Source organism: Alosa pseudoharengus, unplaced genomic scaffold, assembly GCF_046254945.1.
Source record: "Alosa pseudoharengus isolate Yale_2024_CS ecotype anadromous, Long Island Sound unplaced genomic scaffold, YU_APseudo_1.1 YU_APseudo_1.1_scf_2, whole genome shotgun sequence".
Lineage (NCBI taxonomy): Eukaryota > Metazoa > Chordata > Actinopteri > Clupeiformes > Clupeidae > Alosa > Alosa pseudoharengus.
Genome location: NW_027468663.1, coordinates 7694865 through 7715658, shown reverse-complemented (window position 1 = coordinate 7715658; position 20794 = coordinate 7694865). Strand labels below are relative to the sequence as shown.

Here is a 20794-nt window from a genome sequence, read left to right as displayed (position 1 = left end):
TCCCAACTGCCATAAAGATCCTCAATGATAGGTAGCTGGCTACCTATATGTTATCCAGTGTGCAGTATTTTTTTGGTGTAGAGCTGTATGTGTAACTGTTGTGGAGCTGTATGTGTAACTGTTGTTTTTTTTTCTTTAATTGCCTATGTATGAGCTGTGTATGTGTGATGCAGTGATCGTGAAGCCCAAGACAAATTTCCCCTTGGGGACAATAAAGTATACTTTACTTACTTTACTTTAAATAAAGGAGAGGCAGAGAATATATTCCCACACACTGGAATCTATTATCGGTTAACAAACAAACACACACACACACACACACACACGCACACACACACGCACACACACACGCACACACACACACACTAGGGCAAAAAAAGAAATAACGTATATTGGCATTATGCAACCAAATATGAAAGTTTGTGAATCAAGCTGAAAAATGAGTGAGACAAAAGTGAGACACAAATACAAAGATGTAAAGAATAACAAAGCCACTCCTCACAGGCAGATAATGAGATAAAAAGAAGATAACATTGCCATAGCGACTCAAACAATGAGAAGTATGTGGACAAGCATGTTGTACTAGACCTGTTTTTTTCAGTTGTAAGTTTACATTTCTGCCTCTCTGGCATAACACCACAGGGCAGAACATCAGAAATGTACAAAATATTTTGTTTTTCAATTATTCAAATTCAGACAGCTCGGGTGAATGCACTACATGAGACAAGTCAATGTTGGTTTTTCAGTGACACAGTTACTTAGTCAGATTGTTACACCTGATAGGAGTCGAATGCATATGCTTTAGACACCCCCTCCATTCACACTTTACACTGAAAAGGAGGGTGCTGTCAAACAGTTGGGGATGCCCATAATGCAGTATCCTAACAAAGTTAATCTGTACTGTTAGAAGGATTTCTCAATCCCAAATCCCATGATTGCTTCTTTTTTTGTTGAAAAGCAAACATTTTTTTTCACCTTTCAATCTGATTCTTAGAATCCCCACACTAGCTGTTACCCTTGTAAGCTGTACCAGGATCTCTGGACCCCTCGGGCTGTATTTTGGGTCACCAGCGCATGGCGTAAAGTTCGTTATTCACCGGCGCGAAGTTGAATTCGTTATTTTGCACCTTTATTTTTTAAGCATTGCGCCCAGGGGTGTGGCAATTAACAACCTAGGGAGGGACCTGGCGCGTTGTCTAAAAATCGCTATCATACACCACCTAAACCTGGTCAGAAGTCAATGGCGAGTTGTTCATATGCTATTTTAAGAGTGCATGTCAACAGTCATATTGGCAGGTGCACGCACCATCCTTCTATCATTCATGAACGCACACCAGCGCACGTCCATGCAAAGCATTACAAATTGCACGATTACAATGGTAAACATAATTAGAATAAAGATATTATGAAATACTGTACATCTCATGATGAGTAGTTATTCACCATCATTTGCAAATTGGTAATGACGGGTAAAAGTGATTAGGGGAGAGGCGAGAGACACGTATGGAGCACAGCTGAAGACGCACTGTCACGAGATATAAGCAACTCCTCTGCAGGATAAATGTTGTTTTATTCAGTCATTTGAGCAACATTAGGGTAAGTGTTGCTTTTTCCAGCCTATGTTTTCGATGGTAACCCATTGTTAGTCAATAGTGAAAGTAACTGCATATAACTGTCTTGTCGTTGACTGACTCCTTGGTGAAGTTAGTTTCACTTTGCCAATGAGTTCAAATAATAGACGAGTGCAAATGCGTGAAGGCTATGCTAGGTTTTAGTAAAGCATGGTTTAAGAATGACTATTCCACGGTCTCACAAGCAGCCTCCTTCAAATGCGCCGTTGAATGCCAAAATACCGATGCATTTATTTGACATATCGCGCGTTGCGCCGTTAAAGGGAATGACAGATGTCATTCTCATTGGTTTAAAATGATGTTACGCGCCAAACACACCCATATGACTGATTAAAAGACCTAGGAACACCTTGTTACGCCATGCGCTCCACTTTTGAGAACGAAACCCCTCCCAATGTGAACTGGACATCCTACTAAATTTGAATAGACTTTTGACGAGTGACGATGCACTTTAGAATGTCATGATAGGGCCCCTCGTATCCCTCATATGCCATCCCATTGTTAACCACCAGATGGGTGCAACTAGAGAATATCATCTGCTGAAGGCAGAATTTATTGTCTGTTTACTTAAGCCACACCTCTCCCTCTCTCTCTCTCTCCTTCTCTCTCTCTCTCACACACACACACACACAAACAGCTGAGACACACCCAGTCATACTGATATACATTAAAGATATGTTTTATCAGGCCGTGGACAAGTCACTAGAGGTAATGTTAACCTGTAAGTGCTCACTCAGTCCATGTTGCTTCAGTGAGTTCTATAGTATTTTAGCCTGAATGATCATTTACAAAACCATAAAAGTTTCTTCATGAACTTTTCATAATGTTCTCATGGGAAACAATTCAGAAGCAACAAGTAGCCTCCACTTTCAGATTTCCTGAAACCACTTTAGCAAAGACTTAAATGTAAGGTGGAATGAGACAGCTTTATAGTAATGAAACCAGAGACAGCTTTAGAGATACATCATGCTGTTCCTTTAATATGACTTTCTCTGAAAGGAATTGCTTCTCTGTGCTGTGCACTCAGCCAACCCAAAAGCTTTGGCTGCGGTCTCCAAATGTGGCTCTCTTATCAGTCTGCTCAGGGTGACACCGCGAGTTCATCTGCCTGACTCAAGCCTCTCCCACTTGAGCTCCTTTCCCAGTCACATTCCACAGCACTTAGATGAGAAGTCACATGTCCACATTGGAGCAGAAACACCACAGAGTAAATACAGGGCAGATGGGGAAAAGGCTCTTTTGGTTGCTTAGTAACCATAGTCTGACTCTGAGAATACTGTAAATACTCTAAGAAACTGGAACACAAATATCATGTTGCTATTTGGTATTTCATACTGCTCCCAGTGTGTGTGTGTGTGTGTGTGTGTGTGTGTGTGTGTGCTCACTGCACCTAGTGTGTATGTGTGTTCACAGATAATACATTCCAGTGGGTGGGAATTTATTATCTGCCTTTTACCCATCTCCGTCACAACCAGTGCTCATTTTGCAATTTTATTAAGAAAGATCAACCAATAAATGAATAATTTCCATTATATTTCTGATGAAGTCTTAGGCTACACCTTCGCTGCAGGCACTAACACTGTACATAAACCACACAATCTTGGGGTGGCACGCCAAAACGGGGAGGGGGGGGGTATTTAAATTAATAGTAATATATCACATAGGCCTATCACATAGGAAGAGTTTGGCTCCATTTCCTTTTCTCCATTTCGCTATATCCTCCATTTTAATGCATTTTCATAAATCATTTTTTAAAACAACACAACTGCACTTTTATTGATATGACCTGAAAAACACAATTAAATAACATGACTTATTAATGTTGACAAAAATGGATTTATAGCGTTTTGGAAAAGAGCTCTTCATATGCTAGGCTATATCCGTTTTCAAGTCTAGCCTACCCATAGGCCTATCTGGGAAAGTATGATGTGATCATACTTGCATATATCTTAGATCAGCCTTTATATTAGGGAAAAATACTTTGTGTCTGCATCCATGCCACCTGAAGCATGCTGGTAGAAAGATCTATTTCAAAAGCACAGATCTGTGCATGCCATGATCAACTTATGATTCTTTGATTTGCAAAGCAAGTTCATTATTTTGGGCTGCTATTAGAATTTCAGCCCAAAGTTGGATAACATGTAGAATTTTGCTGCAATTTCAAAACCGGATTAGGCCTACTCGGGATCCACTTACTGTACCGAGGAATTATTATCCTATGCCTATCCTAGTGTTCGGTAAGGTCTGCTGTTTATTTTGATATATGGTTTGTTTTGACCAAAGTGCTTGTAAGATATCACCGAGAGGTTGTGGAGATAGCTGTGTGCACAATGGAAATATGATTAAATGCCATGTATATCCAACGTTAATTTTCTGGCGAACCGTTTATCACAACAGCCGCTAATATAATTGGAAAGCTCAGGTTCTGCTCTTTCACGTGATATCTGTGTGATTTATGTGTGATAAGTACTCCTTGAGTAATTCAACAGAGAATAATGGGTGTGACATAGCCAGGGGTGGCCAGAGTTTATGTTGTGGTGGGCGCAGCTACCCATGGTCACCCCTTGGTGACATCCCTGCAGGGGCGCCTGCAGGAATTAATGCTATGGTACGCACACCCGTGTTCACTAACTTCAATAGAAAATTGTAAATTGTAGCATGATGGCATGCAGCTAATGGGATACTGTCCATAGTTGGGAAGGTATGGTCGGCCAAAACACACACACACAGGAAATGTTCTCTTGTTGAGTAGCCTGATGGTACGCACAGTGCGTACGGACGTACACCTGCAGGCGCGCCTGCCTGTAGCCCAAAGCTACACCGCCACAGTGCTAACGCAACATGTTGGTGCCCGCCGGGCCGGAAGTTCTTTCACTTTCCCAGATTACAAGGGTGGAGTCGGGCGAAACTGGTGTACGTCACTAGAACAAACACAAGCTAGAGTTTATGCCGTGAGTGTTCAAAACAGGTGTGTGTGTAGCGTGTTGCTACTCAACCAGATGAAGGTATGGGAAAAAACAGAGCAGATGCACTCCACCCACCCACGCCCATACACACCCAAAAACACCTACAGTATATACCCTTATATCCTGTTTTTACTTTTTCAGTGAATCATTGTTGTTTTGACCATGAAGAGTCAAGAAGTTGGTAGCATGTCTCATCACATGATATTGTGGATTTGCTTCAGTGTAGAGGTAAGTAACAACTACTTCTTTTAGTGACTGAGAAATACCCTTTTAAGAGACAAAAACGTGTTTGATGTTAATCTTTGATGGATTCTACATAGTTGTGTAAAGAAAAAGATAATTCCATAAAAACACTGAAGTCTACATTGTTATCTGTTGATGCTGAAGATGGTAAAGTCATCAGTCTTATACAGTGCCATATTGTTGTATTTCAGATTATTTTCTGTGCATGTGGCAAGTCTTGTTTTCCTCCTTCTTTTTATGCTACGGCTCCCCAAGAAATAATTGCGGGTCATGTTCTGTCAAAAGGTGAGAATAAGAGGCATTTAGAAGCATTCATTTATGGATACCATTAATCTCTCTCTCCCTCTCTCTCTCTCTCTCTCTCTCTCTCTCTCTCTCTCTCTCTCTCTCTCTCTCTCTCTCTCACACACACACACTCTCTGTCTCTCTCTCTCTGTCTCTCTCTTTCTCAATGATCCACATAATAGCTACAAGCAAAGAATTTCTCCACCATGTTAACATCTGATTTTCCTACCCTTCTCAGTTCATGTAGTTGGCTGTGCTTCCCAACTAAAGCGTGTTGAAACAAGTGACCCTGACTTTGCCATACACCTAGATGGCACCATTGTTGCTCTCCACAGCACCGAGGTGCCCTCCACTGGGAGGCACTTCTCAGTGTGGGCCCAGGACACTGATGGGAGGCAAAGTAAAATGGATGTCTACATCTCCCAGAAGTCAACTCAGGTAGATCTACACTCAACTAATGTCAGTAGTGTTGACTGGTATGGTGGCTCTGGACTAAAGGACATTTAATGTTTTTCAAATTCATATGTAGTGTCTCATGAGTGTGTGTCATACATTGTAGCCCCCAAAGACTGGAATTCTAAGACGCTTCAAAAGAAGATGGAGCCCTCCTCCCATCAGCATTGTTGAAAATGACAATTCAGGGCTTCCAAAGGATATTGAGCTGGTAAGATGCTTTGTAATGTTTTATGTTTATGGAGTCAAGTGTATTTCTGGAAATGAGGCACAAAATTGAAATTCTCAAAATGTGATTCTTTCCTACAATCTCCCACATACAGTAATTTGTCATTTGAAATTGATAATGGCAAACAGGAAAAAGCAGCCTTGTGCATTTTCATAAGAAGGTTCACTGGGTAAACCACAATAGTGACATGGCTACGCATTTTGACTATCTTGTTCATGACAGTGAGAGGAAGGTGTCATTATGATGGGACTGCCATGTTGATTGGCATGAATATTTGCTTTTGAGACATAAAGTAAGCATTTTGAGCAATTTACATGCATTTGCAGGTAATCCACTATGTGTTGCTGTTTGCACAAAATGTTTTGAGAAAAGCAGTTACTGTCGTGCAAACGTTAATGATGATTTGAAAAATCTACTGAATCATGACTGAGAAAAACTGTAATTCTAGCAGAGTGCTCGAACAAAAATTTAGCTTGTGGTGCTGCTTATTTAGCCATATTTGCTTGTCATTGACATTATGAGATATATCAACTGTCTTTTTTGTGCAGGTTGGATCCGATTCATCTGCCAGCCATCCTGTGTACTATGTCATTTCTGGTCCTGGAGTGGACAAGGATCCAGTGGGGGTATTTACTGTGAACAAGTTCTCTGGGATGCTGAGGGCCCACAGTGCTGTTGACCGTGAGGAATGGCCTCAATTTCAAGTAAGAGAAAAAAAAAAAGGTGTTTACCAACAAAACTAGATAGCGCGCACAGCCGTGGGGCAGAAGACGCTTGGTGGCCAGCCACATTATAAACTTAACCTAATAGTCGGCTGCAGTGAGCTACAATCTGCATTTTTTGTATACCTTTGATATCTCAATGATAATAACATCTCATTTCAGAGTTTATTTAGGAGTTATAATTAGCATAATTATTGGATTGTCATAATTAGCATAATTATTGGATTGTCAGATTGTCAGTGTTCATTATAGTAACAGTTGCTCTTCATTTTTTGTCCTTTTTTTTGTTGTTTTTGTCACTTAAGATTGTGGTCCAGGTCTATGATAGGTTTACTAATAAGGAGACTGACCTACCTCTGCCTCTCACAGTCCAAGTGACCGACGTGAACGATAATGCCCCAACATTCACTGGGTCACTCAAATTCTCTGTTTTGGAACAGAGTGCAGGTAAGACCTAAAAAGTGTTTTGGAAGATGGTATTTCTGTTTAAACTATGACATGTTCAGAATTATCTTTACTTATCATCTGATCATTCACAACCCACCACCCAAATTCATGTATTTTCAAAGGGTTTTTAGAAAGGAATTAGTACTGAAATCAATAATTTCTTGTTTGTGACATCAATAGATTTCAAAACCTTCAAATCTATACCTAGTTGTTCGGAAAAAATATTTATAGGTTATATAGCAACACCAAAAGTCAATCAGTCTATTTTATAACAATTTAATGACTCAAATATTCTTTATTGATCCCTTGTTCAGGTGTTGTAGTTGGGTACGTTAATGCAACAGACCGAGATGAAGCTGGCACAGAGCACACCAAGATTAAGTACACTCTTTTGGATGGCAACAACCTGTTCTCTATTGATGCTCAGACAGGTGTCATTAAGACACAAACTGCCACACTGGATCGAGAGGTAACCTGAGACTCCATCATTCAAAGCAACTTTTTATCTCAGGAAAAGAAAAGTCTAAATATTAACTAATGAACTTTTTACAAATCTGCAACTACGTGAATGTATGTGTGAAAACCCTTTTGTGATAAACCCTTTCACTATCTCCTTTATGCAGGTGAAAGATAAGCATTTCATCACCATGGAGATAAGAGACATGAATGGAGCACCAAATGGTTTGTTCAACACAGCCACAGCCACGATTCTTTTGGAAGACATCAATGACAACCCACCAGTTTTCTCAAAGACCTCTGTAAGTATCCACACTTATAGGCAAGGAAAACAAAATGATTAATGCTATGGCTGGTTCAAATATGGTCTTTTAGTTAAAGGGAAACTCCAGTCTAATAAGTTAAAGATAAACTCTGGTCTAATGAGATAATATGTTAATATCTAGTTAAATACTAAGTCAATACATTTCACTTTTTTAAATATGATAAATAGTGATATTTTAGATGATGGCCCCTATTTTGCACACTGGCGCATGGAGTAAAACTCGTTTTCCACCTGGTGCAAAGTTTATTTTCTTATTTTGCATGTCTATTTTTTAAACAATGCGCCCAGGGGTGTGGTAATTAACAACCTAGGGAGTGGCCTAGCGCATTGTCTAAAAATCACTATTGTACACCACCTAAAACGCATTACGCCACTGACCAAGAGAAACCTGGTCGGAAGTCTATGGTGAGTTGTTTATATGTTATTTTAAGAGAGCATTGTCAACAGTCATATTGGCGGGTGCACAACGCACCATCCTTCTATCCTCCATGAAAGCGCACCAGCGCACATCCATGCAAAACATTAGTAATTAGGAATAATACCTAACGCACCTGTGAATTCTATGAATTAGCTACTGTAGATGTACACTGTTCTCAAACTCTCTGTTTCCCTCACAGCTTAGTGTAAATGTCAAAGAAAATGTAGAGGGAAAAACTCTTCTACTCAGAATCCCAGTGGAAGATAAAGACCTGACAAAAACACCCAACTGGAAGTCTGTGTTTGCCATTACCAAGGGCAATGACGCTGGCCTTTTCAGGATTGAGACCGACCCAGACACAAATGAGGGACTTTTGTACCTGACAAAGGTGATTTTCCTGATGTACCTGATTCATAAAATGCTGACAGGAATTCCTACATGTTAAGCCTTGACTGAGGATTTGAAAGTATATCATTCAAATACTTTTATAATAATTACACACAAATAATTTTATAAAAACTTTTAATACTTTTATAATAACTTTTAAAATAATTATAACAAATCATTTTTCATTGGTGTTTTGACATCTAATTACAGAAACACACACTTCTACTTTCTAACTTCTAACTATACAAAACATTTAAAAAATCTCACAATGGAATAAACACAAGTAAGATAAATTGCAATTCTGCATAGCAAGCATGTTCCCATGTAGATATGGAATGCAAGGAATTAATAGTGTGAACATACAAGTCTAATCTGATCATTATAGCTGATAACAGTGTGGACAAGATATTCTTAACTTAGCACTCATAGGAAAGCAGTATGTGTGGTTCATCTAGTTTTGCTGAATTTACTGGCTTTACTTGGATGGTCTATTATGTCTGTTGATACTGTTAACAACAAAATAAGGTTGGGGTTAGGGGTTAGGATTGGTTAAGGTGATTTTCAGTATTTCTTTGAAAGACTGAACTTCATTGAACTGACTGAATTTCTAGAAACATCTGTCAAGTCTCTCTAAGTGGACTACCTGAATAAAGTGTTACCCTGGATTTAGCTCTACTAAATACTCAACATTCCTCATCGTCTGTATTCCAGCCCTTGGACTATGAAAAGAACAAAGCTGTGAAGCTTGAGGTTCAGGCTCGGAACGAAGCAAAGTTGAGTGGCACCCAGGCCAGCTGGGCCTCCATCCCCATAGACGTGAATGTGGAGGATGAGGACGAGGGACCAGAGTTCATGCCCGCAAACTTGACACTGAGAATCAAAGAGGGCCTGCCGAATGGTACAGTCATTGGCAAATACATAGCAAAAGACCCAGAGACCAGTAGTAGCACAGGAATCAGGTAAGCCTGTTATGCTTGTAATATGTGTTTTTTTTTACTTACATATACTCCGTCTTGCATTACATAGGCTATAATATAACTGTTGCTATGGTAACAGATTCAACAGCGGAGGCACACCTTTGCTATGTCTTGTGTGTAAATGACTCATTGTAACAGAAGCATGTGAACTTTATTATCGTGTCTGTGTACAAACACTGTCTGTTGATATGGCCTACCCATCCCTTAGTAGGACTTTCATCTTAATCAGTTACAGTGGCTATAAATTTACTCGAATTTGAATTTGACATGTTTACCAAGCTCTCTGTGATGCCAGGAAGATCCTCATCAAACATGATCAGTGAACTGCTCCTATGATATTGTATGGTTGTCTTGCAGGTATTATGAGATCTCAGACCCAGCTTCCTGGATTGAAGTGGATGAGAGCACTGGCGAATTGAAGATCACCAACACTGTGGACAGGGAGTCTCACTTAGTCAAGAATGACATGTACAACATCACCGTGAAAGCAGTTGATGCCAGTGAGTAAACCATGACTGCATGAGGATTATCTTGCTGACACCAACAACAGACAGCACATTAGTCATAGTCTGAACCACAGACCCACACGCCCCTGAAGCCTGGGTGTGGTTACCACTTGTCAGTCATATCTGGGAGTCTGATGACCTCTATTTCACATGTACTGGTGGATCAAAATCCTTCAGGCAATCTGAATAATCCTGCCCCACCAAGTGACACATACAAAACCAGGTGCCATTACACAGAGCCAGCTGGATTGATAATGATGCATAGGTACCAGAGAACACTAAATCCTATTCAGTCAAATATGTATTGCTTTGTTCTGTCAGGTGCTAAAACAGGAACAGGAACCGTTTTCATCATTGTTGAGGATGTGAATGACAACATTCCACTTCTCCCGACCCACGAACTGATTGTGTGTGAGAAGGAGGGGGAGCTGGGCTCTGTGGTGTTGGTGGCAGAGGACAAGGACAAGATGCCATATTCCTCCCCCTTCCTGTTTGAACTGAGAAAGCCTTATGAAGGCGAATGGACACTGAGTAAACTCAATGGTAAGGTTTAAGATGATAATGAGAGCAATTGTGTTATGATGATCACAACCATCATTCCTAGTAAGATCAGCCTATGGCAAGAATCAGGAGTGCATTAAACGTGCACACAATTACAATAGTAACATACAGTAAAGGATGGGGGAAAAAACGGAGCCCAGGAGTGGCCATTCTGAGTGAAGGTTTTACTAAATCGGGCTGTTGTTTTAATCATATCATGCAGTCATTATAATTATTTAATTCCCACAATGTATTCTTGTTTAATTAAAACAAGAGACATATTAAGTCAAATGAATTTACAGTTCCAGTAAAATATCAGTTTCCAATGTAAAAATGTGTTGCAATGGCCACTTCTAGGCTCCATAAAAATTAATATGCTAATTTCTAACTGTACATAAAATGAGGTGATGTGTGATCGTGAGATTGAACAGTGTGGCAGTGGGTTGGGGCTGACAGGGTTGTTAGTGTTTAAACATCTTCAGTTTTGCTCCTAATTGCAATGGTTTTACCTCAGTCCCCAAATGCACGGTCAAATAACATATAACTGACCTGTGTTTTCTTAGACACGGCAGCCACTTTGCAGCAGGCAGGCGAGCTTCCCACGGGGGCGACGTACACAATCCCTGTGCTGGTCAAAGACCTACAGGGTGAGGGAGACACACAGACGGTCAAAGTGAAGATCTGCCGCTGTCAACTCAATCAGTGTGTAGCCAGCCAGACGTCCACTGCGCTGGGGGTCGGAGGCATACTGGCCATGCTGCTGGGCCTGGCCCTGCTCCTGCTGCTTTGTGAGTACAACCCACAGTGACAAGCAGGTGTACACAAGCAAGCATACACACCCACTAGCACACACACTCTTACTTACTTGCAGAAATAACGGACTGCACAGAGTGGTGCATGTTGAAATCACTTTCACTATCCCATCACTGTTGCACAAGCGATTCGTCATATGTGACTCGTGGTTTTTTTTTTCACACTCTAAGGTGTCCTAGCTGCTTTCTTTTGTGTGACGGGGAAAGACACGCCAAAGCATGTTGATGCACATGGGAGTGGCGGAATGCTGCTGAAATCCAACACTGAAGGACCGGGTGAGGAGGTAAGCACTGCATCTGTTCATACATTTATGCATTGGCCTGAATAGGCCCGCGGCCTATTTCAAAATAATAATGTAACAACATTAAACTCTACAATAAACAACGACACTGATTAAAATAGACGTACAGTAACAAATCTCATTTGTACTCTCCTCCACTAGTTGCTAGACACCCAGAGGTTAATTCAAGCCCAAAATCGCTGCACACAGTTTTCAGGAAATACAGTGTATTAGCCTACACGCGAGAAACATGATGACGTGCATTTGTTTGTAATGACGCAGAAGCGATGCAGGCCATAGTTTCGCACAAATTGAAGCAGAAATAGGCCTACACCAAATGTTGAAAAAACGTTCACGTGTGATGAAGTCTTGGGTAGGCTATGCTATTCACCTATTCTGATTCTGAAGGAGAATATCTGCCTTTTGGAGATTATATTATGATCGATCGTCTATTGACAGTGATAGTCATAGTGCGTCTGTGAATGGAGGTGCGTCTTTGCGTACGACGGTGTCCACTAAGCATACAATGCTTATTTTGACCCTTTGCCCAAAATAGCTCGAGGTGGCAGTGGTAATGGTGATGATAGTGTCCGTAATGGATATGGTACAGGCAGCTCTGAAGAACTACAAAGTCAGCCACGATAGGAACTGATTTAACCAGGCTATTTTATTCAAGCCATGGCCTTTTGAAATTTTGATATGCCAGGTTTAAATAAGTTATAAGAGGAAAATATTTTTATTTGGTGTGAAACACACACATACCTGTTTTTATGCTTTTTTGTTTCTTTTCATAATTTGTATATATATATTTATTTTATCATTATTTTATAGCAAATGTGTCTAAAAATAGATAAAAAGACTTGCACTTTCTGTTTGCAGTTTTGTATTTGAAAATACAGTATTTGAAAAAAAAAAAACATTGCATTTTAGGTATTTGCCATTCTTTTTTGTATTATTCTTTAACACTGACGCGGCCCTCCAATCAAATGACGTTGGCAGAAGTGGCCCCCAGCTCATTTGAGTTTGAGACCCCTGGATTAAACACTTTGTTTATTTATTTTTCAACGGCAAATAATGGTGTGCAAGTTTTTTTCTTGATTGACTGTTACGTTGGCCTGAAAATAATCCATGCTAATTTACATAGCTAACAATTGATATGTTGAAAGCAACATACTTTAAAAAATTATGCCAGATTGTATTTCTGACCTCCTTTGCATTGGAAATGTGATTTTCTTTTCAGTTACGATGTCATATTTATCTCAGGAAAGTCTGATGGCCTCCATTAACATGTTTGTTTTTGTTTCACACGCTTTAGGTTTCCAACATTCTTATTGTGCCCACATCGGGCATAGATCAGTCAGTGAAAGGTGCTGCAGTGGACAAAGGCATGTTTGACACCATGAACTCCATGGGAGTCATGAACGCCACCTCCATGGGAGTCATGAACGCCAGCTCCATGGCAGGAGCCTGGCAGGACTCCCAGCAGCCCTTCCTGCAGCAGCCCTCAGACATGTTGGACATGAACAGCCAGCATGACTTCAGGTCAGAGAACAATGTGTTCCTTCTTAACCAGAGGGACGAAGCCACTCTTCAAACATGGAGAACAAATGGCATCTATTTAGACATGGTGAGCACCTATTGTCACTTGTCAGGCTTTTAGCTATAGTAATGACCTGTAGTTCCTGTGAGAGAATTATAAACACATTCTGACAATACAGAAGACTTATGTATCCTAAACATTAACATAAACATGTTTTTGTAGTTATGCTGGTTATGTGGTTATCTGGTTATGCTCTTGAGTTGACATAGTTTCATTGTGGTTGCTGTAAGTCCTATGGGCATTCAGTGCTAATCCCAGTCCTGCTGTGCATTTGCAGAAGCTGAATTACCTGCGCACAGGTGAGGATGGTAGATACGCAGATGACATTCTTCACTCGTACGGCTTTGAGGGGGAGGGCTCTGTGGCTGGCTCAGTGGGTTGCTGTAGCGACCAGAACCCCAATGACAATCTGGACTTCCTGAACACCCTCGGTCCAAAGTTCAGAACACTGGCAGAGGTTTGCAACAAAAAATGATGACAGTGCACAAAACATGATGGCATGTTTTATTTTTCACCACTACACAACGCAAGGGTAATTTTCAAATAGTTACATAGGAAATTGAAACTAATGTTGTTAAAGTTATATACACCTTGAGTCACAACTGTTTAAGAACTGAACAACCTCATAGTCATATCATAGCTGTAAAGGTGTAGAAAGATGAGAGGATGGTAAATCCAACTCATATCTGTACTTAAAACCGAAAATGATATGGTGAATCAGTTTATATATTCTACTTTCATCCCGGGTTCAGAAAGTAAAAATCCTGCCAAATTATTTTTCCAAAGATTTAGTAAATCAGCTGATCAAAATTAGCACATCTCTTCAGTCAAGTAGGTCAGCTAATTAGTGATCACCTGTGTTACGTGCACAGGCAGAAGAAATACATAGAAGGACTTTTACTTTCTAAACTCAGTGTTGACTCCACCTCTGAGTGCTGCTGTATTATAGATTTATTGTCAGGATTACAGTATAAGCACTCAAGAATGAGGTATTCATTCCGGATGGAGAGACATCATTGCAAACAAGTATTGGTTTGATGACAAGTTTACTGTATGTGTTTGTGTTGTGTAAGTGCTGCTGATCTTTAACTCTTCATAATGTCGTAGACCTCTAATGGATGAAGTGAGTACTTTCAGAATGTTTTGTTTTTCTTCAAAGCTTTTTGCACTTAATACAAGTTCTATATTTGCACTGGGGGTATCGTGACACAGTGCTGTAAACTGGTACTCCAAAAATTTCTTAATGGCCAATTTCATTTGGAATTCTCCTTTTTAAATACTTTGAAGAGAGTTTATGATGTGTCACATGTGTTAAATATAACACAGTTTCATAGCAAGAGTCAGAAGGAGTTTACCTTTGGTTTGGTGTCAGAATGGGTAAATATGTACGTATATGCAGTTTGTTGTAAAGTTCTCAATTTTATATACCTGTTTGTTAAATAAATGTTTCCTCTTGTGTGTGTGTGTCAGAACAGCAGGCTGTGGCTCATTTTGGTTTTAGCACTGAGGAGTTGATGATTAACTAGGTGTGGCTCACCATGTTGCTCAAGCGAGTGACATCATGAGAGTAGGGATTGTCGGCTTCCGGGTGAATGTTTTTGCTCTTTCCAAAGCCCTCTGCTGGTGTCTTTGTTGCACTGCGTGCATGGCATAGCAAGCATACTGTACATCACTGACTGCACATGTGACTAACTTACTGCAGGTATAGTAGTTCACTCATGAACATGGCATGTGGTTCTTAGGCATATCTGTGTTTTTTTTTTTTCATTTTTATGATGTTTCACTCATCCATCTGCTTGTTCAGTGAATGGAAAGGTTGAAACAATTACCACTTTAAATATTCTGTATTCCAACATTGCTTTATATTGAAGTGGTATCCAAATTAAGAACCACCGTCTGAAATTAATATTGATGAGCAATGAATAATCTTTAAAGGCAAACAGGGTTGCTGATCAGTAGGATTAATATAGACCCAAACTCTGATGTTGGCTCAGAAGACATAATTAGATGGGTGAGATTCTGCTACACATGCATATCTTAACCTCCTGTGGACAAGGACTTGGAAAGGAAATAGTCTCTGGCTTGTTGTAATGATCAAATGTTTTAGTGTATTAAAAGAATCCCACTATGATATCTTGTTAGATCACAATTACTCTCATCGTAATCAGAAGATCGTGCAGTGGAGAGTGTCTTTTCATCTGCGACACAAGAGCTTATGTTTGAGAGCAGTGCACAAGTCACATGAAGGATTTCCAACTCCAAATTCCCAGCGGGGCCAATTAGTGCCATCTTGAAGAAGTTACTAGGCTCTATTTTGAATATCCACCAAAGTGACGACTCTCCCTCTCTCTCTCCTTTGTGGAGCCAACAAAGAAAGAGCAACTTGTGCAGAATGCAGCTCTTTAACCTCAGGCCGCAAATACCCCCAAAACCATCACCGCACCCTCCAAAAAAGAAAAAAAAAAACATGAAAATATCCTGTTCCTGTTCTGTGTGGCTGCATCAAACAAGGCCTGTCAGTGAAGTATTTCAATACAACTGAGGAGTGTGAGTGACACTCAACTGAACTGCCTGTCACTGGCAGAGAATTATTTATTTTTTAGCTTACTGATTTGCGCATTCTTTACAACATTACTTGTAATTAGACATTCCCTCTTCATATGCTCATATTATACATTCAAGGTTCTGCCATTTTACACACACTGGAAACTCACATTCATGTATAGCAAACCAGAGAGATTAGTCAGGCAGGTTTTGTGATGAGTGTGGTCTCTAATTGAGTGCTGAAGTACGCAGGCTCTATTCCGGTAAATCTGGGTCCGGTGTGAAATGTACCACCCGCCTCCAAAGGAATGCGCCTCAACCTCACGCGAGGGTGATCTGGAAGAATGAAGTCAGTGAGGTCACAGGCACGAAGCCCTCCACTTACTTAATGTTCCTAATCAAGGGAATGGAATTGTAACTCCACCCTGATAACTAAAAGTCTCTTTCGCAAAAAAGTGTCTTTGTAAGGCTTGCTTCCAGGGTTCAATGGGTTGGCTCAACAGAAAAGTCCCTGAGGGTAGCACTTTGAGACCTGGGATGATCAGGGGATCTTTAGCTGTCAGCTTCACAGCCTTTTAGAACCAAGGATTCTTTATGTAGGAAAGATCCTTTGCTGGACATTTAGATTTCCCAGAGCCAATAAAGAACCATGTTCCGTCTATACAGTGTTTTAATGTAGTCATGTTGGTAGCTGTAGGGCACTTTATATAATTCCTTTTTAGAGAAGCTACCAGAAGAAAAGATTAAAATCTGCAAGACCCATGATAAATCACACAATGCAGTGTGTTGAATATGCTGTATGTGACCAAAATACCCCACCGCTAATTGCAGAGGTACAGTATGAGTATTAATGGCAACTTAAAGGAATAATTTCAGAGAGTCTTATTATTTCCAGAAATAATTAACTCCAAAAGCACAACCGTGAAATTAATCTAGTGGAGCTACCACTGATAACTTCCCCATTTTACTGTAGAACATTATAGCAAATGGGGCTTAATTTGTCCTGGTGTCTGGGAGATGCCAAAGAACAAAGAAAAAAACATGAGGAGGGAGAGTGGGAAAAAGGATGCCTTTATCACTCAATATATTCACTCATTCATTTATTACAGACCTTTTACAAATTAAATATTTTTTTTAGAAGGAAATGATTATTCAAACATGAAGAGATAAATGCATAACATGTCTCTTATTTTTAACGCTGTGTGCAAGGTCTAACCCAGTTTACTCCTATAACCAATTTTTTAAATCTTTTATCAACACTAGGGGTCAGTCTTACCCCTTAAGACAGGAAAGCACATGGGGATGAAAACTCGTCAGTGTTAGTCATTATTCTGAGAGCAATTCCAAGGGAAGTCTACGAGTAGTATTTAGATCAGTAATCGGGAAAAATAAATTATGTCTGTGGGGCTGGATAACATTTGACCTAGTAGGCAAATACATGAAACTGAGACAAAACTTCAGCTAAAGACGGAAGAAAGACAAGGCAATGCTCATCTAGTGCTGCCACACCACTTACAGAAGCAGAACTCCCATTGGTACACACAGAGCATCTCACTTTGTAGTCAGCAAACCAGAGTGCACATGCAAGAGGACAGGAGCCAGGCTGAATGGACAGTTACATCACACTGTTTGTATATCTAAGATCAAAACTTTGGTAAACCGAGTAGTAGGCCTAGATCCAACTTTCAATGATTAGCCTATTCCACTTTAATATCAGTGCATTGAGACTAGCTAATCCAGTAGTTATTAAACTGAAAGGTAGGCCTACAGTGTCTTGGAATATGATGACAGAGCAGTCTGTAAGAAACTAACTAGATTAAATGAGCTCAAACGAGTATATTGCTGTATTCTTCCACATTTTAGGTCTTCAAAGAGAAATGCACAGAAAATAATCATTGGATAAATGATGCAACTCTGTAAATGCTGCAGTGTTGTAACAACTATTTGGGAAAGACTAATTGCATTCAGTATAGTTGGAGGCATTATCTTCCGCAAGTAATATTTTGCTTAACCCATTGCTTCATTATGTTACTGTCAGGATCATCAGTGCCGAGCATATTTCTGATGAGTTCATTTGACATGTCAATTTAAACATGACATATCCCTGAGGAAAACGTAGTCTTAATGAGTGAAAATAAACCAACAGATATCGAAACAAAGTGCCAGTTTACTCATGAAATCACAACTCAAATGCTCAAATGCACATTTTTTTCTTTCCAAGCTCATGGTTGCAGAAAATGTGATTTTGAAACCAAACTGTTTCTTTATTTTGACTGTAATTTTGAACCTTCAGATCCTTCCAGAATGTCCCAAAATGAAAAGTTTGTGATGTTAATGTGGAATGTGAAATAGGTCACCATCAAGGACATTGGTATCGATAGTTTTGTTATACGCACACAATCCTAATTAGCTTTTCCACTTTATCATCAGGCACATAACACAGCCACTGGGCTGCACTGGAGGAGAGCAGGAATTAAGACACTAGAGACCATTAGGTGGATAAAACGTACACAGAATATGGTGTAAGTTGCACCCATCATTTACCGACAGGAGCAGATTTTTGGAAATATAGGCTAGATTTTCAGAAGAGCGAGGGCTGTGCCCCAGGCTCCTTGTTTCCCCTTATCTACTCTGTCACAGGTTCGTCTGTCTTTGCTCTGGGACAGGTGACATGCGCTGCATTCCTCATTTGAACCTCTGATTCACCACCTTTGGTTTCATCTCTCCCAGCCTCACCAGTTGCTAAATGCGGTGAGAATATGACTTCAACAGCGTTTCACCGCTGTACTTCTCGCTGCCAATAAGACATTTTACATTTTAGTAATTTAGCTGATGCTTTTATCCAAAGAGACTTACAACAATCAAGGTACAATAAAGGTGCAATAAAGGTAGGCTACAGTGCCACTAGGATGTTAGTGCAGCAATAACGACTCACGTAGAATAGAACAGTTCAAGCAGATCTTAGTGTGCCAGCTACCATGTGAGTGTTGATCTGGTTTTTCTGAAGAGATTCAGAGTACTGCATTCTTTTTCACTGTGTATAAAAACAATTTGGTAATTAATCAGAAACAAATGGGCCAATGGATCATGTGTATTTCCAAATAAAATAAGCATCATACTGACATCTGTCAGGCAAGGAGAAGAATGAGTTGTGATGAAGACGTCCATGCATACCAAGCGTTTTTCAGACACCATAGTATGCACTATGCAGGCAGACATCTCTAGGATAATTGCAAAGCTAGTCATTAATCACACTCTGAATCTGATAGCTACATAATACAACTCAAGCCCTGCCTTTTGACACAGACACGTCACCTTTTAGAGTTCACTCAAGTCACCCCTGTTTTTTCCCCTTCTCATAATCTCATTTTTTCCTCTTCTCCTTTTATATTATGCAGTGTAATGTAATACTCCTTAATTGGATTCAGTGATTGACCTGTACAGATGACCTTCTCCTGACAGTGTCAGAAGGGTCTGCTGCACAGATTTTCTGTACTGTAGTGCCATGGTGCTCACTGCACAATGTGAATTTGCCTCACTCTCTAGGCTACAGTAAATAAGGGCTTGCGGGATGGATGGTGCAGGAATTTCTAAATGGGGATTACTGAGGAGTTAAATGAGTTGGTTACCTGGCAACCACAGACCAAGGCCAAAGTGATTAAGTCCACAAGCTGCATGCAGTGCTGTGGAACAATAAGGCAACATCAGTCGAAGGTCACAAGTAATTAAGTCCTACATCACAGCTTAATTTGGTCACCTTCAGATATGTTTGTGTGTGTGTGTGTGTGTGTGTGTGTGTGTGTGTGTTTGAGAGAGTGTGTGTTTGTGAAAGAGAGACAGAGAGATTGAGTGAGAGTCCTCAGGGAGAGTAAGGCAATTATCAGAATGAAAATATTGTTAGAGCAATTTGTACCAATGATATCGTTTCTCCACACATGCACATACAAATGATGAAGCTGATGAAGCACAGCTCTATATTAACATGAGCATATTATCCAAACAATCAGTTTGGCCTTTAGTAACAAGCAATCACTTCACAAATTAAGCATAGCGTCAGTTGAAGCAGGCCGCACAGTCAGCTGACAGCTCAGCTGATCCCCTGCTATGCCTACGATTGGCTACATCTGTTTTGGGCACCTTATTTAAGCTGCATTACTTCATGCCACTGCAAGCCACTTTGAGACTCACCTCCATCCCAACTCTTTCTTTCCTGTCTGACTTGATCAATGTATGTTGTCATTGACGCCTGCTCTGTTCTGTACCTATGGGGGGTGGGGGTCTTGTCTCTACTTGCTCACCTCAGGCTTTCCATGTATGCACATGGAAGGGCAGGGAGGTCAACACGGTCGGACCAGAGCCATAGATAGCTTAGTGCAAATTGAAATAAACATTCTCTCTTGACTGAAGTGGTCCTGGCTGAAATGGCCATTAGTTCTGTGAAATGACACAATGTCTTATAAAGATAAACTACTCAGATAATCACAGTTCATCCTGTAATGTATGAGGTGAGTTTCAAGTTTTCACAAACTAAGCCTAAGCATGACATTTTGGATGTTATTTCAGAACAAATGTATATCTGACAAAACATATGTGCAGATCTTCTGCACAATACTGGATTTTTGAATTTCCATGCATTGGATTGCATGAATACAGTGATAGATATGCCTTAAAAAGGCATTATTCCATCAGGGAATGTGGGAGAAGTTGAGTGAGTCACATCCATATTTCAGCTCTTCTTTAAACAGCTATGCAAGAAATCCTGTTTCAGCCTGTTTCAGAGGCAGAATGGCTTAGCCAGCAAGTCCAACTCCATCTTCTTAAATAAATGATACCAATCAGTTCTTATGCACATACACTCTGCGATAAGGACATAACGAATGGCCAAATTCTTGTGCGCAGTGGATTGGACACGACAGAGCTGTAGTAGCCTTTAAAAGAGCATGTGCCAAGGCTGCCGATGAAGATGATACCA

At 40.2% G+C, this 20794-nt stretch overlaps 1 protein-coding gene across 1 annotated transcript; it reads left to right on the top strand.

Annotated features, from left to right (window-relative positions):
• Window positions 1-4573: 4573 nt before the first annotated feature.
• On the top strand, window positions 4574-14750 carry LOC143133708 (desmocollin 2-like protein). Its single transcript, XM_076293528.1, has 17 exons — window positions 4574-4636; window positions 4739-4825; window positions 5032-5125; window positions 5364-5563; window positions 5685-5789; window positions 6356-6511; window positions 6835-6976; window positions 7291-7445; window positions 7600-7734; window positions 8375-8563; window positions 9274-9521; window positions 9897-10039; window positions 10367-10588; window positions 11149-11373; window positions 11569-11681; window positions 12994-13305; window positions 13556-14750. The coding sequence occupies exons 2-17, from the start codon at window positions 4760-4762 to the stop codon at window positions 13751-13753; spliced, it is 2703 nt and encodes a 900-aa protein (XP_076149643.1). The 5' UTR covers window positions 4574-4636; window positions 4739-4759; the 3' UTR covers window positions 13754-14750.
• The last annotated feature ends 6044 nt before the right edge of the window (window positions 14751-20794 follow it).

Excerpts from the sequence above, each read along its gene's own strand:
- LOC143133708 (XM_076293528.1), top strand. The coding sequence starts at position 4,760 with ATGAAGAGTCAAGAAGTTGGTAGCATGTCTCATCACATGATATTGTGG. Across the intron at positions 8,564-9,273 it reads GACTTTTGTACCTGACAAAG|CCCTTGGACTATGAAAAGAA; the intron begins GTGATTTTCCTG and ends TCTGTATTCCAG. Across the intron at positions 10,589-11,148 it reads GACACTGAGTAAACTCAATG|ACACGGCAGCCACTTTGCAG; the intron begins GTAAGGTTTAAG and ends GTGTTTTCTTAG.